General features: G+C 40.7%; 1 protein-coding gene across 1 annotated transcript; it reads left to right on the plus strand.

Moving 5' to 3' along the window:
- The first annotated feature begins 2106 nt into the window (after window positions 1-2106).
- LOC133496731 (26S proteasome regulatory subunit 4) lies at window positions 2107-11755 on the plus strand. Its single transcript, XM_061812637.1, has 11 exons — window positions 2107-2206; window positions 2683-2736; window positions 3151-3247; window positions 5248-5372; window positions 5891-6076; window positions 6156-6284; window positions 7948-8044; window positions 10203-10392; window positions 10470-10621; window positions 10774-10928; window positions 11417-11755. The coding sequence occupies exons 1-11, from the start codon at window positions 2204-2206 to the stop codon at window positions 11549-11551; spliced, it is 1323 nt and encodes a 440-aa protein (XP_061668621.1). The 5' UTR covers window positions 2107-2203; the 3' UTR covers window positions 11552-11755.
- The last annotated feature ends 4289 nt before the right edge of the window (window positions 11756-16044 follow it).

Below are 16044 nucleotides of genomic sequence, written 5' to 3' on the forward strand. Positions count from 1 at the left end.
AAAAATCTTGTCAAAACACTATTAAATGAGAGAGGATTTAAGGTCACATTATCAAAATAGGGTACATATTACATGAGCTATTGAATACACTGTTCATGCAAAGCACTGGCTTTCCCCTTTAAACTGGAAGACATCAAGTGTGGCAAAGAAGAACAAAATAATAGAAAAGAAATTGTTACCTGAGACTGCCTGGAAATAGAGGGTGTATCAAGCTTTGGCTAATGTTACTGTTCAGTGTTGTGAGTAGTGCTTGTCCCAAACATCAACAGTGTGACAACCACACAGCAACTGATTTCTCATAACTTGAATGTCATTTGAATATGTTGTAAATGTTTTGTTTTGAGTTTTTTTGGCTGTTGGAATAATTTTACGAGTGTTGTAAATGTCTTTTTCTTGCCTTGCTCGCCCAGTTGGTGCCTGTAAAAGAGGTTTAAATCTGAATGACGATCATCTGCTTGAATAAAGAATTTGATTTGATTGAAAAGCGGCTTAAATAAACTGAAACATGCTATTGTTTTCGATACATATACAGTAAGGTGGCGCGGTGGCTCAGCTGGTAAAGCGTTGGCCTCACACTTCAGAGGTCCCGGGTTCAATCCGGGACCCGCCTGTGTGGAGTTTGCATATTCTCCCCGTGCCTCCATGGGTTTCCTCTGGGCACTCCGGTTTCCTCCCACATTCCAAAAACATGCAACATTAATTGGACATTTTAAATTGCCCCTTGGTGTGTTTGTGAGTGCGGCTGTTTGTCACAATGTGCCCTCCGATTGGCTGGCAACCAGTTTTGGGCGTACCCCGCCTTCTGCCCGTTGACACCTGGGATCGGATCCAGCACTCCCCGCGACCCTCGTGAGGATAAGCGATGAAGAAAATGGATGGATGGATATATATACAGGAGTACAATACTTCAAAGTGGCATCATGATCAGTGATGACAAATTCAAGAAATCTGATTGAATGGGAAATCAAACATTTCACCTTTGAGGGGTGGAAAAACTGTATACCAGACTTTGGTCCAGGGTACAGGTAGTGTGAGATTGCATAACCTGCTCCATAACTACTCGGACGTGTGATTAGCTGAATAAACAGTCCAAGCTCTGTATATTTAGCTCATTACTGTAATAACATAATTAGGGTGACTACGGCGACCTGTTAGTGTCGGGGGCATACTTATTGAATTAGCGTACTTGTGAAAGAGATGAAAGAGAGGCTGGGAAGGTGGGCAGTCTGTGAGAGAATAGCAAGAAAACCATTGACTATTTTGTTTTTGACAAAGTCATATTTCACCTTTTACGTACACGGATTCCAAATTACGTAATAATTAATTAATAATGATTCATAAAGGGGGAGCATGGTGGAGCTGTTGGAAAAAATATACAAATATATCATTCATTAATTTTGTATTTTCTAAATTAAAATGAACACCTGTGTCTCCTACAGTTTTTGTTTCAATCCTACTTTATCCTCCCAATCCAGGCCTCTATCAGTGCAAACAAATACAGATCATGAGATTAAATGTAATTTAACATTTTCACATTTAAATTGTTAAAAAATTAATATTTACAATTTATGTGAGTGACTGGTTGAGACATCGTCCTGCAAGGTCTGAGGTCGTGGGTTTAAATCCAGCTTTCCTGTGAGCAGTTTGCATGTTCTCCCCGTACCTATGTGTGTTTTCTCCAGTTAGGGTTTCCTCCCACATTCCTTAAATTTGCATGAGTTCAGGGTGTAACCCCACCTCTTATTCAAATTTGACCACAATAGGGGCTACCATACCCGAATCCCTGGTGAGGATAAGCTTTTCAGAGAATCGATGGGTTTATAATTAAAAACGTTGTTCATCTATCTATACCAGAGATGCATAGTGGCTGGCAGGACGTTTAAATTATCCTCTCTGGCACAAGATACAATAAACTTGTACACTGTACCACATGCTATCATTCATTGTTTCCTTTGAGTATATCAGCTTTGTGTTCAGTAAAAAAAATAAATAAATAAAGCACAGCTGTTTTAACAATGAAAGGATCGTTTAATGTAACTCGATCACGTATAAAAAAAAAAGCCTGCAACTCCTTTACATACTGGACTGAGAACCACTTCCCAAACACTGGGTGGCAGTAGAGTGCCAATGAATGATGTGACGGGCGACTGAAACAACGACAGGAAAACTGCACTGTGACGTCACTCCAAAGCGACGTGGAACAATGGTAAGTGAGGCAGCAATTTTCTCAATCTCGCAATGGTTCCAATTAATTAAGATTTTATTACTTTACGTTTTTCAGACACAACACCTCATACATTAAAGTGTTAAAGTATTCTTTTCACTCAATGGCTTGGTTTCGTCATTTGAAAAAGGACAACTGCATTCAGCCTTTCTTTAGCCGATGGTTAGCTTTTCCTTTTCTGTTATCGTGTTGTCATTGATGTTTATTCTCAAATGTTATTGGAAAAATAATGCGTAAAGTTCAGATATTTGATTATATGCGTCGAGCGGACTTCCCTTTTGGAGTGTATTTTTTGTATTACCCGTGGTTTGATGTTTTACTAACACATCTGATATGTGGGCCATGCGAGCTAAATTTAATGGTCCCTTGCTCTGACATTCGGAAGCTATACGGCCTTATTCAGTATTCACATGCATGACTTTCTGGCACTTATACTAAACAATGTGCGTCTATTCAAGGGTCAAAGCCAGAGCGGAGGTCATGGTCCAGGGGGAGGCAAGAAAGATGACAAGGTAAGCTTGGGTGGTTTAAATTATTGCTAACCTGTTGGTTATGGGTTTTTTAAAAATGTATTATCAACAATGCTTGATCTTTTGACATGTTTAATGTGACGTTGTTAACTTATGTTTTTATATTACGTCTCACATTGTAGCTACATTTGGCAATGTTACCTGTTAGGTTGATTCGAATATTATTTCCAGGTTGTTTTACTATTACATCCAGCTGATCCTGGGTTTGGAACAGACTTCATAAAAAATGAATTTGTGTTCTTGTGCCTATAACAATTAATGTTTACATTGCTCTGCAGTTTAACTGAGAGCACAATTTATTGGTTCCCATTCATTCAACTGTATTGTATAATTAACTGTAAAACCTTAGGTTGAGATGCTCAATAGCAATTGATAAGAATGTTCCACGTTTTTCAGGACAAGAAAAAGAAATATGAACCCCCAATTCCCACCAGAGTTGGGAAGAAAAAGAAGAAGACAAAAGGACCTGATGCTGCCAGTAAACTACCATTGGGTAAGTCAATTTATAAAGCGCACAATTACGCAGAAATAATTGACACGAATCATGCACCTTAAATTCTATTTGCTGGGAACATGATGGGAGCCTTGCAAAGCATGCCTTGCCTACACTGGCAATGTAAGCAGCTTCTGCTTACAAATGTCAAATTGCAATTATTCTTCACTGCCTTGTGAGCACCATCATATGGTAGCTTGTTTACAAGTTAAAACAATGTAATCGGTGTGTTCAGGTTTTCTTCATTGGTGTAGTCACAGAACAACATTTACAGATTTTGGAATTCGGCGTGCACATCAGGTGTGCCACATTATAAATTGCCCTATCTAATTAGGAGACTTCTAAGTGCAATTCGGTACATTCTGGAAAAAAACTTTGAGAGCAACATCAGCAAATATGTCGGGCCACGTACGGTGAACTGCGAATGGGCAAGGGCACGCTATACCTCAATTGGCCATAGAGGAAGTGGGTGCCCTGAAAAGAGGATGCTGCACGACACTCACGAATGCAAAATATACATTTTTTTTAATATAATAAATGTAAAAATCTTTTACAATGTACAGTAGCTGGATGCGACCCTCTTCTAGTGGGTTTTAAACACATGGAGCATGAAAGAGTCTACTATCACTAAGGGATTAAAAGGCTGGACTGCTACGTGGGGAGGAGAGCACAACTGCAGTGGTAACTCGGGATGAAAATGACATTGAGAGTGACTGAGAAAGTGAAAGGTATGAGCTATTCTGAGGCTGTGCAACCCCGATACTTTCGTGCAGGGGGGCTCAATGCGTCTGGTCGATCGCGACATCGTACCGAGAAGAAAAAAAAGACCTCAGCAGTATTTTTTTTAAACTTTAGCTCACCACGCATGTGCAATCAACGACAGTACAGGAAAACACGTCAGTGAGTTCCCCCTTATTTTAATCTCTCGGTTAAGAAATCTTAAACAAGAGTATGGATGCTGCAGTAAACAAGACAAAAATGTATCACTTTCATATGGAATGGGAGGTGGACTATTTTTTAAAAATGTCATTTTCGAAGTGCGTTTGCCTCATCTACCAGTGTAGTGAAATGTGTTGCGGCGTTTTTGAACTGTTTATGGAAAATACGACACCGACATTCCGCCGAAAAGCAAGCTGTGAATGAGAAAAGTGAGATTGTGAGTGTTTCTCACTGTAGTTGGATGAATCCACTGATGTGAGTGACAGCCCAGGTGTGCATTTTCATTCGTATGGTGTTTAGTGATCATCAACGTGAACTCAGTTAGTCACAAAAAATGTTTAAAGTTAATTATGTTGTGTAGTATTGCCTCATGGGGTTATCCAAGGCACACAAACATACATCTACACATGTTGTTTTCCATTTTTGATGTGAGTAGAGCTTTGTGATTCTATTTCATTCTATTTCGTCATTGGTCATTCTAAAAAAAAAAAAGGAAAAAAAAGTCACTTCTCCAGCCCCCCTCCCTGTGGAACTGATAGTTTGCAATTTAAAAAGTGCTTCATACGAGTATCTCTTCGTTGGTGCCATTTTAGAGGCTCCTTAGTTAAAACTGTTGTTTTGCACAAAGCAAACAGAGTGGGCGCGGCCTATTAACCGGTACACACTGTCGTCCATAAAGTACGATACTTTTTGTTGGGGGATAGATTTAGGATTGCTACAGATGTCTACTCATCTTTTTAAACATTTAAAAAATATATCTACCTTCTCATTTGCAATCAAGGGCCAATATTTGTCAGGATATTGTTTAGTATAGGATACTAAACCAATGGCAATACTGACTCTGTAAGGAAACTTTACGTTTTTTGAATAATTTTTTTTGGGGTGTACATTTATGCATTTCTATGGAGCACCATGTGAACTCAATCTTTCACTTTTGAACAAGATTGAAAACCTGACTTGAAAGCAATACTGAACTGAAAATAAAGCAAGCTTTATTGTAGTCCATGGAAACAAAAATATGCCACTTTTATGAAACTGATGTTAATTGTTGACGTTTTCAGTCACCCCTCATACTCAGTGCCGCCTGAAGCTGCTGAAGCAGGAGCGGATTAAGGACTACCTCTTAATGGAGGAGGAGTTCATTAGAAACCAGGAACAGATGAAACCACTGGAAGAAAAACAGGAGGTCAGTCTTTAATACAGCTAAATTAAATATATAGGTATTCTATGTTATGGGGGGTGTGGTTGCATAATGCTGGGCCCTTCCTCATAGTTCTTCGGTTTGGGCCTTGGCTCCAGCCTTGTTCTTGCATGGTATCTGCATGCTTGCCTTGGTTTTCTCCAGTAACTCAGGCTTCTTTCAACATTTCAAAGGCATGCAAATTACATTCAGTGAAGACTCCAAATTGTACATTGGTGTGAATGTTGTTTTTAGTCTTTACAGGATGGGCCAAAATTAAGTTTACTTTTGACCCAAACTATATTTGCCCTGTAAATAACTGACAGCAAATCCAGGTTGTAAGCTGCTTCTCACCAGTCATCCATTGTAGACTACCAGCTGACCTGGTCCAACACTAATAACAAAAATCATGTTTGAACAATGATCGTTGTACAATACAGAAGTTAATATTAGATGTTATCTTGTGCTCTGCTTCTAATACAAAATATATTTTTGGGAATTAAATAGTTGTCTTTGCATTATAGGAGGAGAGGTCTAAGGTGGATGACCTGCGAGGGACCCCCATGTCTGTAGGCACTCTGGAAGAGATCATTGACGACAACCATGCCATTGTGTCTACCTCAGTTGGATCAGAGCATTACGTCAGCATCTTGTCTTTCGTTGATAAAGATTTGCTGGAGCCAGGCTGCTCAGTCCTGCTCAACCATAAGGTAATGTTCAGTGATGCTCCCACAGTCGTCATTCTTTATCATCATACATTTTTTTCAAATATTGCTGTTGATCCTTCAGGTTCATGCTGTGATTGGGGTGCTGATGGATGACACTGATCCGTTGGTGACTGTGATGAAAGTGGAGAAAGCCCCTCAAGAAACCTATGCTGACATCGGGGGACTGGACAATCAGATACAGGAGATCAAGGTATAATTGTCTGTCAGATATGGCAGAGGTCCTAGGTAAAAAAAAAATGTATAAGCACAGAAAAATATTTTTGCAGTGGGACCTCAGTTCACAAACAACTCTGCTCACAAACAAAATAGTTTGAGATTTTGAGAAGATATTTTTTGTTCAAAAATTGCCCCAGTTCCCAAAGTTACCTCACCTATGCTTTCTCTCAAACAGCATAAAGTAAGTTGTTAGCTTTTTCCGACACGTATTTCAAATAGGTTAACTTAAACGTTTTTGCTGTTCTTCTAAATTAGCCTGTCTCTGTTACTTCCCACCAAAAATGAGAGTGATAATAGGAACACAAACGCTATTTTTGTTGGGGCGGGGGTAGGAGAAATAATTAAGGATGATGAATAAAGATGAGTGGTGTTTGTGGTTCTTACTTCGCTCTATAGTTAAGTTTGGGGTAAATCTGTCATCTTTTGGGGTTGGGTTTGGCGTAAGTCTATTTTCATTCATTTTAATGGGGAAAATTCATTTGGTTCACAAACATCTCACTACAGTGGAGTCCAGTTTTACACTGCATTAAACATCGCTGTCGTGTGTAATAGATTTAAATACAAAGGCATGTTTACCCTTCCCTGAAACAAGACGTCACGTAATGCGCGGATCATCCTACAAGACAAATTTGCTTTTTCACAATTGCACTATGTCAGACTGCTGCAATGTAATTTATTGTACTGCAACATCCCCCCGACCCCCCACCCTTTTTTTTTTACCATCATCATTGTGGTTTATCAAATATGGCTCATTACCATGGGGATGACAACCCGAGTGGATCGCTATGGCTGGATTATAACAAGAAAAGGGGTGGGGGGGTGATTGTGTTGGTGGTCACCCTTGCTCGGGACAAGTGAGGATGTTTATGTAAGGCCTGCTTGAGTTATGTTCACCATATGGTTTGCAAGCAGGCAACAAAACGTGACGTAGCTTTGCAGGCTAGTGCTCGTGGTTGTGTGTAAACATGCTGTCGTTCTGTTGAACGCATATTGACCAGAGCAGTGAAATCCAACCTTTTTGGCGCCAACGCACATCGATTACTTGTATTCGTACTACTACAATTGAAAAATCTGACAGCACTCCCAACACACAAAAATGTCACAAAAAGTAGCTCACATTAATTGCTGTATGTGCATACTGCCATCAAATAGAATTATTTTTTAACCATTATTTTTTTCTTTCTCTCACTATGCCTCACTGGCATAAATAGATGAACAAAGATACTTTATTTTAAATATATATATTTTTTAGCAATAAAATACACAAGTTTAATAAGTAAATCAAAAGTTCATTTAAATACTAATTTCTTCATCTTATGATCAGCTCTGTGATCGGTTATCGTTTATTGAAACTTACTGGTGGCTGATCGGCCCCAAAAATCCTGATCGTCTCAAGCTGGATGTACATTAGTAATAGCTAAATGTTTGGATGTGTACTGATATAAAAGTTATGTTTACCCTATGGAAGATGTTTTTTTTTTTTTTAATCTGTGTGAATGTCTTTGGGGTACAAGTTACTATAAATAAGTAAACTTTCTTGTAGCTTGTCCCATCAGGGGTCACGACAGCATGTCAAAAATGGATATTTTGCCAATATGGAGGCTGACTGTGTGGTTGGTTTTGTTCTGACCTTTCAGGAGTCGGTGGAGTTGCCTCTCACACATCCAGAGTATTATGAAGAAATGGGCATTAAGCCTCCCAAAGGTGTCATCCTCTATGGACCACCTGGCACGGGTGAGCATAATGTAGTATACAGCTGTGATTCCCAACCAGAGTGTCTCAGGAAATGAGAGATGAGAATATGGGTTTTGGCATCTTCCTGCCAAGGCACTATGTTGAAGGGGGAGGGCTAAGTTAAGATGAAAGTCATCATTAGCAAGTAGTTACAAGAGTCTTCACAGTTTGTACATGTGAAGAGAGTCATGTCAATTTTTTTTTTTTTTTCCCATTTACAGGATTTTTTTTTTTTTTATTTACAGCGGGGGTGGCGAACGGCAGCTCTCTGCCTCTTTATCTGGCTCGTAAAGGCACAAAAGCGTATCCAAGTTCTGCCTTTTTTAATATGCGTGCGCTTGTGTTTTGCTTGAGTTCATTATGGCTGTGTTCCGCAACTTTTTTGGCACCGCGGACTTGATACGTGTGTGTGTGTGTGTGTCAGTTTATAAACAGTGCTGGTATAGAAAGTACTTCTAATCAGAATCATGTTTATTTTGCCAAGTATGTCGAAAAAACACATGGAATTTGTCTCTGGTAGTTGTAGCCGCCCTAGTACAACAACAGTCATTTGACAGAGAATACGTTTGAGACACAAAGACATTTCGAGAAGAGTTGAGTAATAATAGGTTACTAGTAACTTGGCAATTGTGGTCCAATTTTTATTGTGTTTTGGATGATGGTTGTAATTATCATACTAAAATAATAAAAAGCAGTCACTTACATTTGAAAAATGTACAGGTGTGGTCAGTCATGCTTGCAGGATTAAAGTTACGGGTGTGGGCCACCATTCATGCCCGCAGATAAAATTGCGGGTGTGATTAGGGATGGAATGTCAAGACCTTAAAATAACTTGCTCAATTAGTATAACATAACTGTAAATTAAAAATAAAATAAACAAATACATAACTAAAATAGAAAACAAAAATTTCAAACTCAGAATTGATAATTTTTTATTTCAACTGATATTAGTAGAACATGATATAAAACGCTATTTAAAAATTGTTCATCAATAAATATTCTTGATCCGACAAACTTTATCTGAAGAAAAGTCGCGACTGCTGTAAATAGGAGGCTGGTGTGACGGTTTGAGCGCTCCTGATGATGAAAAGTCTCCTTGTGATTAACGCACATCCGCGCATATTAATGCGCATGCGCGTATATTTTGTAAACTTCCGTCCAGTCTGAAACATCCCCATCCATGCTTCAATATGTGGCATTCGACAACTTGTCACCGAGTGTTCATTTTCAATATGGACGTATCAGAAAAACGAACACAGTGAACGTACATATATGTGTATATCTTTTTATCAACTTTTGTTTTCAGGTTAAGTTAGGGTTGGGATATATAACGTATGTTAGTTACCTCTATGTAGAAGAAGGGGAACTATGACACCAGGGGATTTTCCAGTAAGCAGCTGTTACGTACCCAGAGTTCCCTATGTTAGTAAGACATGTTCATTAATCACAAGGAGACTTTTCACCATAGGGGAGCGCGCAGACTGTCACACTGGCTTGCTAGAATGTGCCTTTATGTGCCGCTTGACGTATTGGCCGCACTTGAACGAAGTGACGAGGTGGATGATAGTCTAATGTCTTTTTTTGGGAGGGGGCATCACACGATCCACCAAAACTGCCTCGCGATCGAAGGATTGAGCAACTCTGGTGTAACTGAATTTCCTTTGCTATGGTTCATGATGTTCATGATTTTCGATGTAAATGCGCCCACAGTGCATGAAGCAGCTCTGAACATGTGCTTTTGGCATCACTTCCATACATGCTCAGTAGGGTTAACTTGCATTTCCTGGTTATGGGTGAATACAGATTGTTTAGGAGCAGGCTTGTTTAGTTAATGTTTATGAAATAATCATGTAATTTATGTCAAGACTACACAAAATAAGCGATGTCTTTCAATATCTATTTTTGTACTCGTAGCAATATTTACATGCGTGATTTTTCGTGGTCGACTGTGCAGATTTGTGAGCACGATCGCGCTCATCAAATCACAGTGACTGAAAAAGTGAATACAATACAATACAATAATGATGAAAATATAATTGTATGTTAACTGTTAAAGAAGTTAATTGCAAGAGGGAAGAACCTGTTGGAATGTCTGCTAATTTTAGTTTGTATTGTTCAGTGATGCCTACCCCACTAATCTCTAATCTTCGCTCACCAGGTAAGACCCTGCTTGCCAAGGCGGTAGCCAATCAGACATCTGCCACCTTCTTGCGGGTGGTGGGCTCCGAGCTCATCCAGAAGTACCTCGGAGATGGGCCCAAGCTCGTCCGAGAGCTTTTCAGGGTGGCAGAAGAACACGCACCTTCAATCGTCTTCATCGACGAGATCGACGCCATCGGGACCAAGAGGTGCAAAGATGTTCCTTTTGCAACTACCGCTCAGGACAGAATGGGGGTGATCGGACGTGTGTGTATGTGTCACGTAGGTATGACTCAAATTCGGGTGGCGAGAGGGAGATCCAGAGGACCATGCTGGAGTTACTCAACCAGCTGGACGGCTTCGACTCGAGGGGTGACGTCAAAGTTATCATGGCCACTAATCGGATCGAAACTCTGGATCCAGCCCTCATCAGACCTGGTCAGTATGACGGCTGTAAATAAAGCTCACCCTATATGAGACATAATGAGCATGTTTCATAGTTTAAATCTGTGACATTTCTCATTGAGTTGAGCACTACTCCCACTGGTCATTTATCATTGCTTCTTATCTTATTTTTATGTCTTCCTCAGGGAGAATCGATCGAAAAATTGAGTTTCCCCTACCAGATGAGAAGACCAAAAGGAGGATCTTCCAGATTCACACGAGCCGCATGACAGTAGCTGACGACGTCACTCTCGACGATCTTATTCTGGCAAAGGATGATCTATCGGGAGCAGACATTAAGGCAAGATAAAGGAAGTCTGCATTCTGACATCAATTTTCAGTTATGGTTGACACTGTTAGAGAAATTTATTTTACCAGTATCTTTTTTGTAGGTCTAGTTTGTAGCAGCTCTTTGCGATGTGATGCTATTCAGCAAACCACAAATTTTAAACTTTGCTAAATGAGTACCTCTCACAATGTCAATCAAAACAAAGAATTCTTATCTTTGTTAAGGCAGAATTTGAGACGCCCCCAATGCAGCTGAATGATACATTTGATGTAATGACCTAATGTGTGTTAATAACTGCTGAGCTCTTTACTATTTTTTCTTCTTTTCCTTATTCCTGTTTTCGGTCCACATATGGGATGTTAACAAATTGGTTACGGCCATTTAATTTACCCCAAAAAGACAACCAAAATATTTCTTATTGCGACATTTGAATTTTGTTGAGCAAAACAATGGCTTTGTGCTTTCGTCTTCCTTTATTTTCCTTGTGTGTATGTTTGCAGGCCATCTGCACAGAGGCAGGCCTAATGGCACTGCGGGAGCGCCGCATGAAAGTCACCAATGAGGACTTCAAGAAATCCAAGGAAAACGTCTTATACAAGAAGCAGGAAGGGACACCAGAGGGGCTTTACCTCTAACCTTCAAATGTTTCCGTTTCTTCCCACCCTCCATTTAATCATCGCCACCGTATGAAAGCGAGTTGGCATCAGGCGGGTTGTTCATCTCCCCAGAGAGAATTTTGTTATATTTTGTGCATGTCACGGCTTGCTTATCTCTGCTCTCCTAAGGTTACATATTTCACATATGACTAAAACAAAAATAAATGAATATCTTTAAACTCATTTGGCGTGATTACATTTACTACGGGGTGTCTAATAAGTCCTCCCTATTCAAAAAACATTTTTATTTTTGTATGTATGTATGGGCTCTTTTGCTTCTATAATATGCTGACTATGTTTTCGAACATGTCTTCCTTGATCCAAAATACTTTGGTTTTTTTTTTAAACTTGACTTCGTTTTCCCACAATGCCGTGTGATATTAATCCCATGTTTTCTGTTAAATGCACTTGCAACCATACGACTGGTTGCTAAACCGGCCATCGGGATGATTTCAATTTGTTGCACTTCATTTCTTTGGGTTATCTGAAATATAAAGAAATACATGTTGGGATCTGTTATGTTTCCTTTGTATGGAGACTTATGGGATGCCCTGTATTTAAGATGTATTTTAGCTTTCATGTTAGGTTCTTCTGCAAGATTTGGATACAATCCGCATAGAATTTCTCTGTCAATGGCAACGTTTTACACTTCACTAATGATTCCGCCACAGAGGGCAAAGAACTAAGTCCTGTCCTGACAGTGGTCAGGAAAAAGAGGGGTAAACAGCGATTTTTTTTTTTTTTTTGCAAATATCCAATAAAACAAGTGCACTCTGTATTTTAATCAGTAGTTAAATGATTACAGGACAAATATGTAACTGCATCTAAAATGACATCTGACAACGCATAATAGCAGCAACTCATGTAATTCCTCTTGATTTGTAGCCACATGGATCGCTGCTCAATAGAAGACTGCTGGGTCCCATGGACAAAGCATTTGAGAGCAACCCCGGCATTTCAACTGCCGCTCACATGTCGCAGTACATTTAGCAAACAGAAGAGTAAAAGAGTCCATTGAACAGAGTTCATATTATGTGTGTGTTCAAATGAAGCAGCTGCCCTGACAACTCAACGAAACAGTTGGGATGTGGCACAGCAACTCTTTTTTTCAGTATTAAACAAGAGAACTGAGTTGTGGAATCCTTTATGTCACATATCCACATCATTGTTCTCTGCATATCAAAAGAATTGTATTCACTGGGCTGAAATAAAATCCCATACAAGAGCTGTAATATTGCTATTAAGTTTTACAGTATCTTCTTTTCCTTTCGGCTTGTCCCGTTAGGGGTCGCCACAGCGTGTCATCTTTTGCCATCTTAGCCTATCTCCTGCATCTTCCTCTCTAACCCCAACTGCCCTCATGTCTTCCCTCACCACATCCATAAACCTTCTCTTTGGTCTTCCTCTCGCTCTTTTGCCTGGGAGCTCCATCCTCAGCATCCTTCTACCAATATACTCACTCTCTCGCCTCTGAACATGTCCAAACCATCGAAGTCTGCTCTCTCGAATCTTGTCTCCAAAACGTCCAGCTTTGGCTGTCCCTCGAATGAGCTCATTTCTAATCCTATCCAACCTGGTCACTCCGAGCGAGAACCTCAACATCTTAATTTCTGCCACCTCCAGTTCAGCTTCCTGTTGTTTCTTCAGTGCCACCGTCTCTAATCCGTACATCATGGCCGGCCTCACCACTGTTTTGTAAACTTTGCCCTTCATCCTAGCAGAGACTCTTCTGTCACATAACACACCAGACACCTTTCGCCAGCTGTTCCAACCTGCTTGGACCCGTTTCTTCACTTCCTGACCACACTCTCCATTGCTCTGTATTGTTGACCCCAAGTATTTGAAGTCGTCCACCCTCGCTATCTCTTCTCCCTGTAGCCTCACTCTTCCCCCTCTACTTTTCTCATTCACGCACATATATTCTGTTTTACTTCGGCTAATCTTCATTCCTCTCCTTTCCAGTGCATGTCTCCATCATTCCAATTGTTCCTCTGCATGCTCCCTGCTTTCACTGCATATGACAATATCATCTGCGAACATCATGGTCCAAGGGGATTCCAGTCTAACCTCATCTGTCAGCCTATCCATTACCACTGCAAACAGGAAGGGGCTCAGAGCTGATCCCTGATGCAGTCCCACCTCCACCTTAAATTCCTCTGTCACACCTAAGGCACACCTCACCATTGTTCTGCTGCCATCATACATGTCCTGTACTATTTTAACATACTTCTCTGCCACAGTATAGCTTAAAGAAAAGCAATACTTTGACTTTGATAAATGCGCATGCAAAAATGGGAAGTTTTAGTTTAGACATTTGTTAGTCAAAAAAAAACAAAATGGTATCACATGTAGCCTACAGCATATTTTACACAACTTTGTCATGCACGTCTAGATTGCATATGTTTTAGTGTGGCCTCTGGCATAAATTCAAGTTACACACGCTCATCTTAAGCGCTATTTATCACATCCTCGCCTCAGTCCTCAAAATTAACTTGCTGTGTTGACAATGTACTTAAGTGTGCGTCTACAAAACCACCTTTTGTGAATAATAAGCTCCCTGACTAGTTTTGAAGTTATGTTACGTGACTTAATAAAGCGGAACGTACGTCGCCACCAATTGACGTCTGACGTCTGCTTTCCTTCTTTGCTAAACCTGACACATATATGCAATAGAGTTGATTGTATTGTTGAGTTTATATACGTGTATCATGATTCCACGTGAAATTTTAACACAAATAGTTGTTTTTATTTGGGCGGCACGGTGGATTAGCTAGTAAAGTGTTGGCCTCACAGTTCTGAGGTCCCGGGTTCAATCCCCCGCATGTGTGGCGTTTGCACGTTCTCCCCATGCCTGTGTGCGTTTCCTCGGGGGACTCTGCTTTCCTCCCACATCCCAAAAACATGCAACGTTAATTGGACACGCTAAATTGCCCCAAAGTGTAATTGTGAGTGTGGATGTTTGTTTCTATGTGCATGCGATTGGCTGGCAACCAGTTCAGGGTGTAGCCTGCCTCTTGCTCGTTGACAGCTGGGATAGGCTCAAGCACTCTGTGCGATCCTCGTGAGGATAAGCGGCAAAATAAAATGGATGGATGTGTGTTTTTATTTGACAGATGAAACATTGCTGATGATAACTTCTAAACTTATAGCAATGCCCCCCCCCCCAAAAAAAATGTTATGTCATTGTGCTTGTGTTAATCTTAGCCATGTAAACATTGTTGATTGTAAACTTGTAACAACGCCAAAACGAATCATTCATGTCAACCTGCCTGTATTTGCCAGCGTGAACGAAGGGACGATGCGGTGCACCCTTTGGCCTTTTGTCTTCCTTGGAGCGCTAAGCAGCGGCGATTCAGCGAGCGCTCTGGAGGTCACCATGAACGACGACCACTACCACGCTGCCAGGGGGTCAGATGTCAAGCTGGCCTGCCTTCACTCATAACATTACCACAGGGAGATCATGTGGAGTATTGTGTCTGTGAAAGACGACGAGAGGCGCGTCATCCGGTTGACTGATGGGCACTTGAGTTCTGATATGGACAAAGACCTGAAGGGTAGGGCCCGCTTCACGTCATCTGATCCGACAAATGGACACACTTCCATCATCATCACAGATGTTCGTCTCTCAAACTCCGCCTCATACCGGTTCTTTGTGAAGAAGTTACCTCAACTGGACTTTAAAAACGTGGACCTGACGGTTATGGAACTCCCCAGTCAGCCTCAATGCAGTGCAGATGGAAACAAATCATCCATCCATCCATTTTCTGAGCCACTGATCCTCACAAGGGTCAGGGGAGGGCTGGTGCCACAACATGCAACCTCCATGCAGGTGGGGCCAGAATTTGAACCCTGGTCCCTCAGAATTGTGAGGCAGACACTCTAACCAATTTCGTCGGCGTGCTAAGGTGGCCTGGAAGAGGAAAACAAAAAAAAAACAAAAAACAAAAAAAACATCACAAATTATGAAACACTTTAAGAGTTCATAACACTAAAAAAAATCTAACTTCCAGGGCGACGTGCTAAATAGCTAAAATCCAGGGCTTTAAAAGAAGCTTCCAAAGACACGACATCATCATCTTGGTTGAAGGGCATAGGATAACTCTGGCTTACGTTATGAAAACATCTGACCCCAAAGAAACTCAGGATAACTTGGTGGGGGGAAATCCTTCTTGATCTCATTATTCTGTCATTTAGCAAATGTGAATCATTTTAGTACTATAATATTAACTGACCTAAACCGGTAAATGTTTAGTCTGATCTCATGTCAAACTAGGGAAGTGTTTCTTTTTTATGCAGTGGTGATCTTTTTTTTCAGCTGAAGGAGTTTGCGCTTGAGATGTGCGACTCATTGTGCCCACCATGTGGCGCTTCAGAGTCAATTCCATCTCCGCGTTGGACATGACCTTTAAGTGTGTTGGGACGTTTGGGGCATTTATGTCAGCTGTCACCACTTTCTTACTACACGAGCAGAC

Source organism: Syngnathoides biaculeatus, chromosome 23 (assembly GCF_019802595.1).
Source record: "Syngnathoides biaculeatus isolate LvHL_M chromosome 23, ASM1980259v1, whole genome shotgun sequence".
In the NCBI taxonomy this organism is placed as follows: domain Eukaryota; kingdom Metazoa; phylum Chordata; class Actinopteri; order Syngnathiformes; family Syngnathidae; genus Syngnathoides; species Syngnathoides biaculeatus.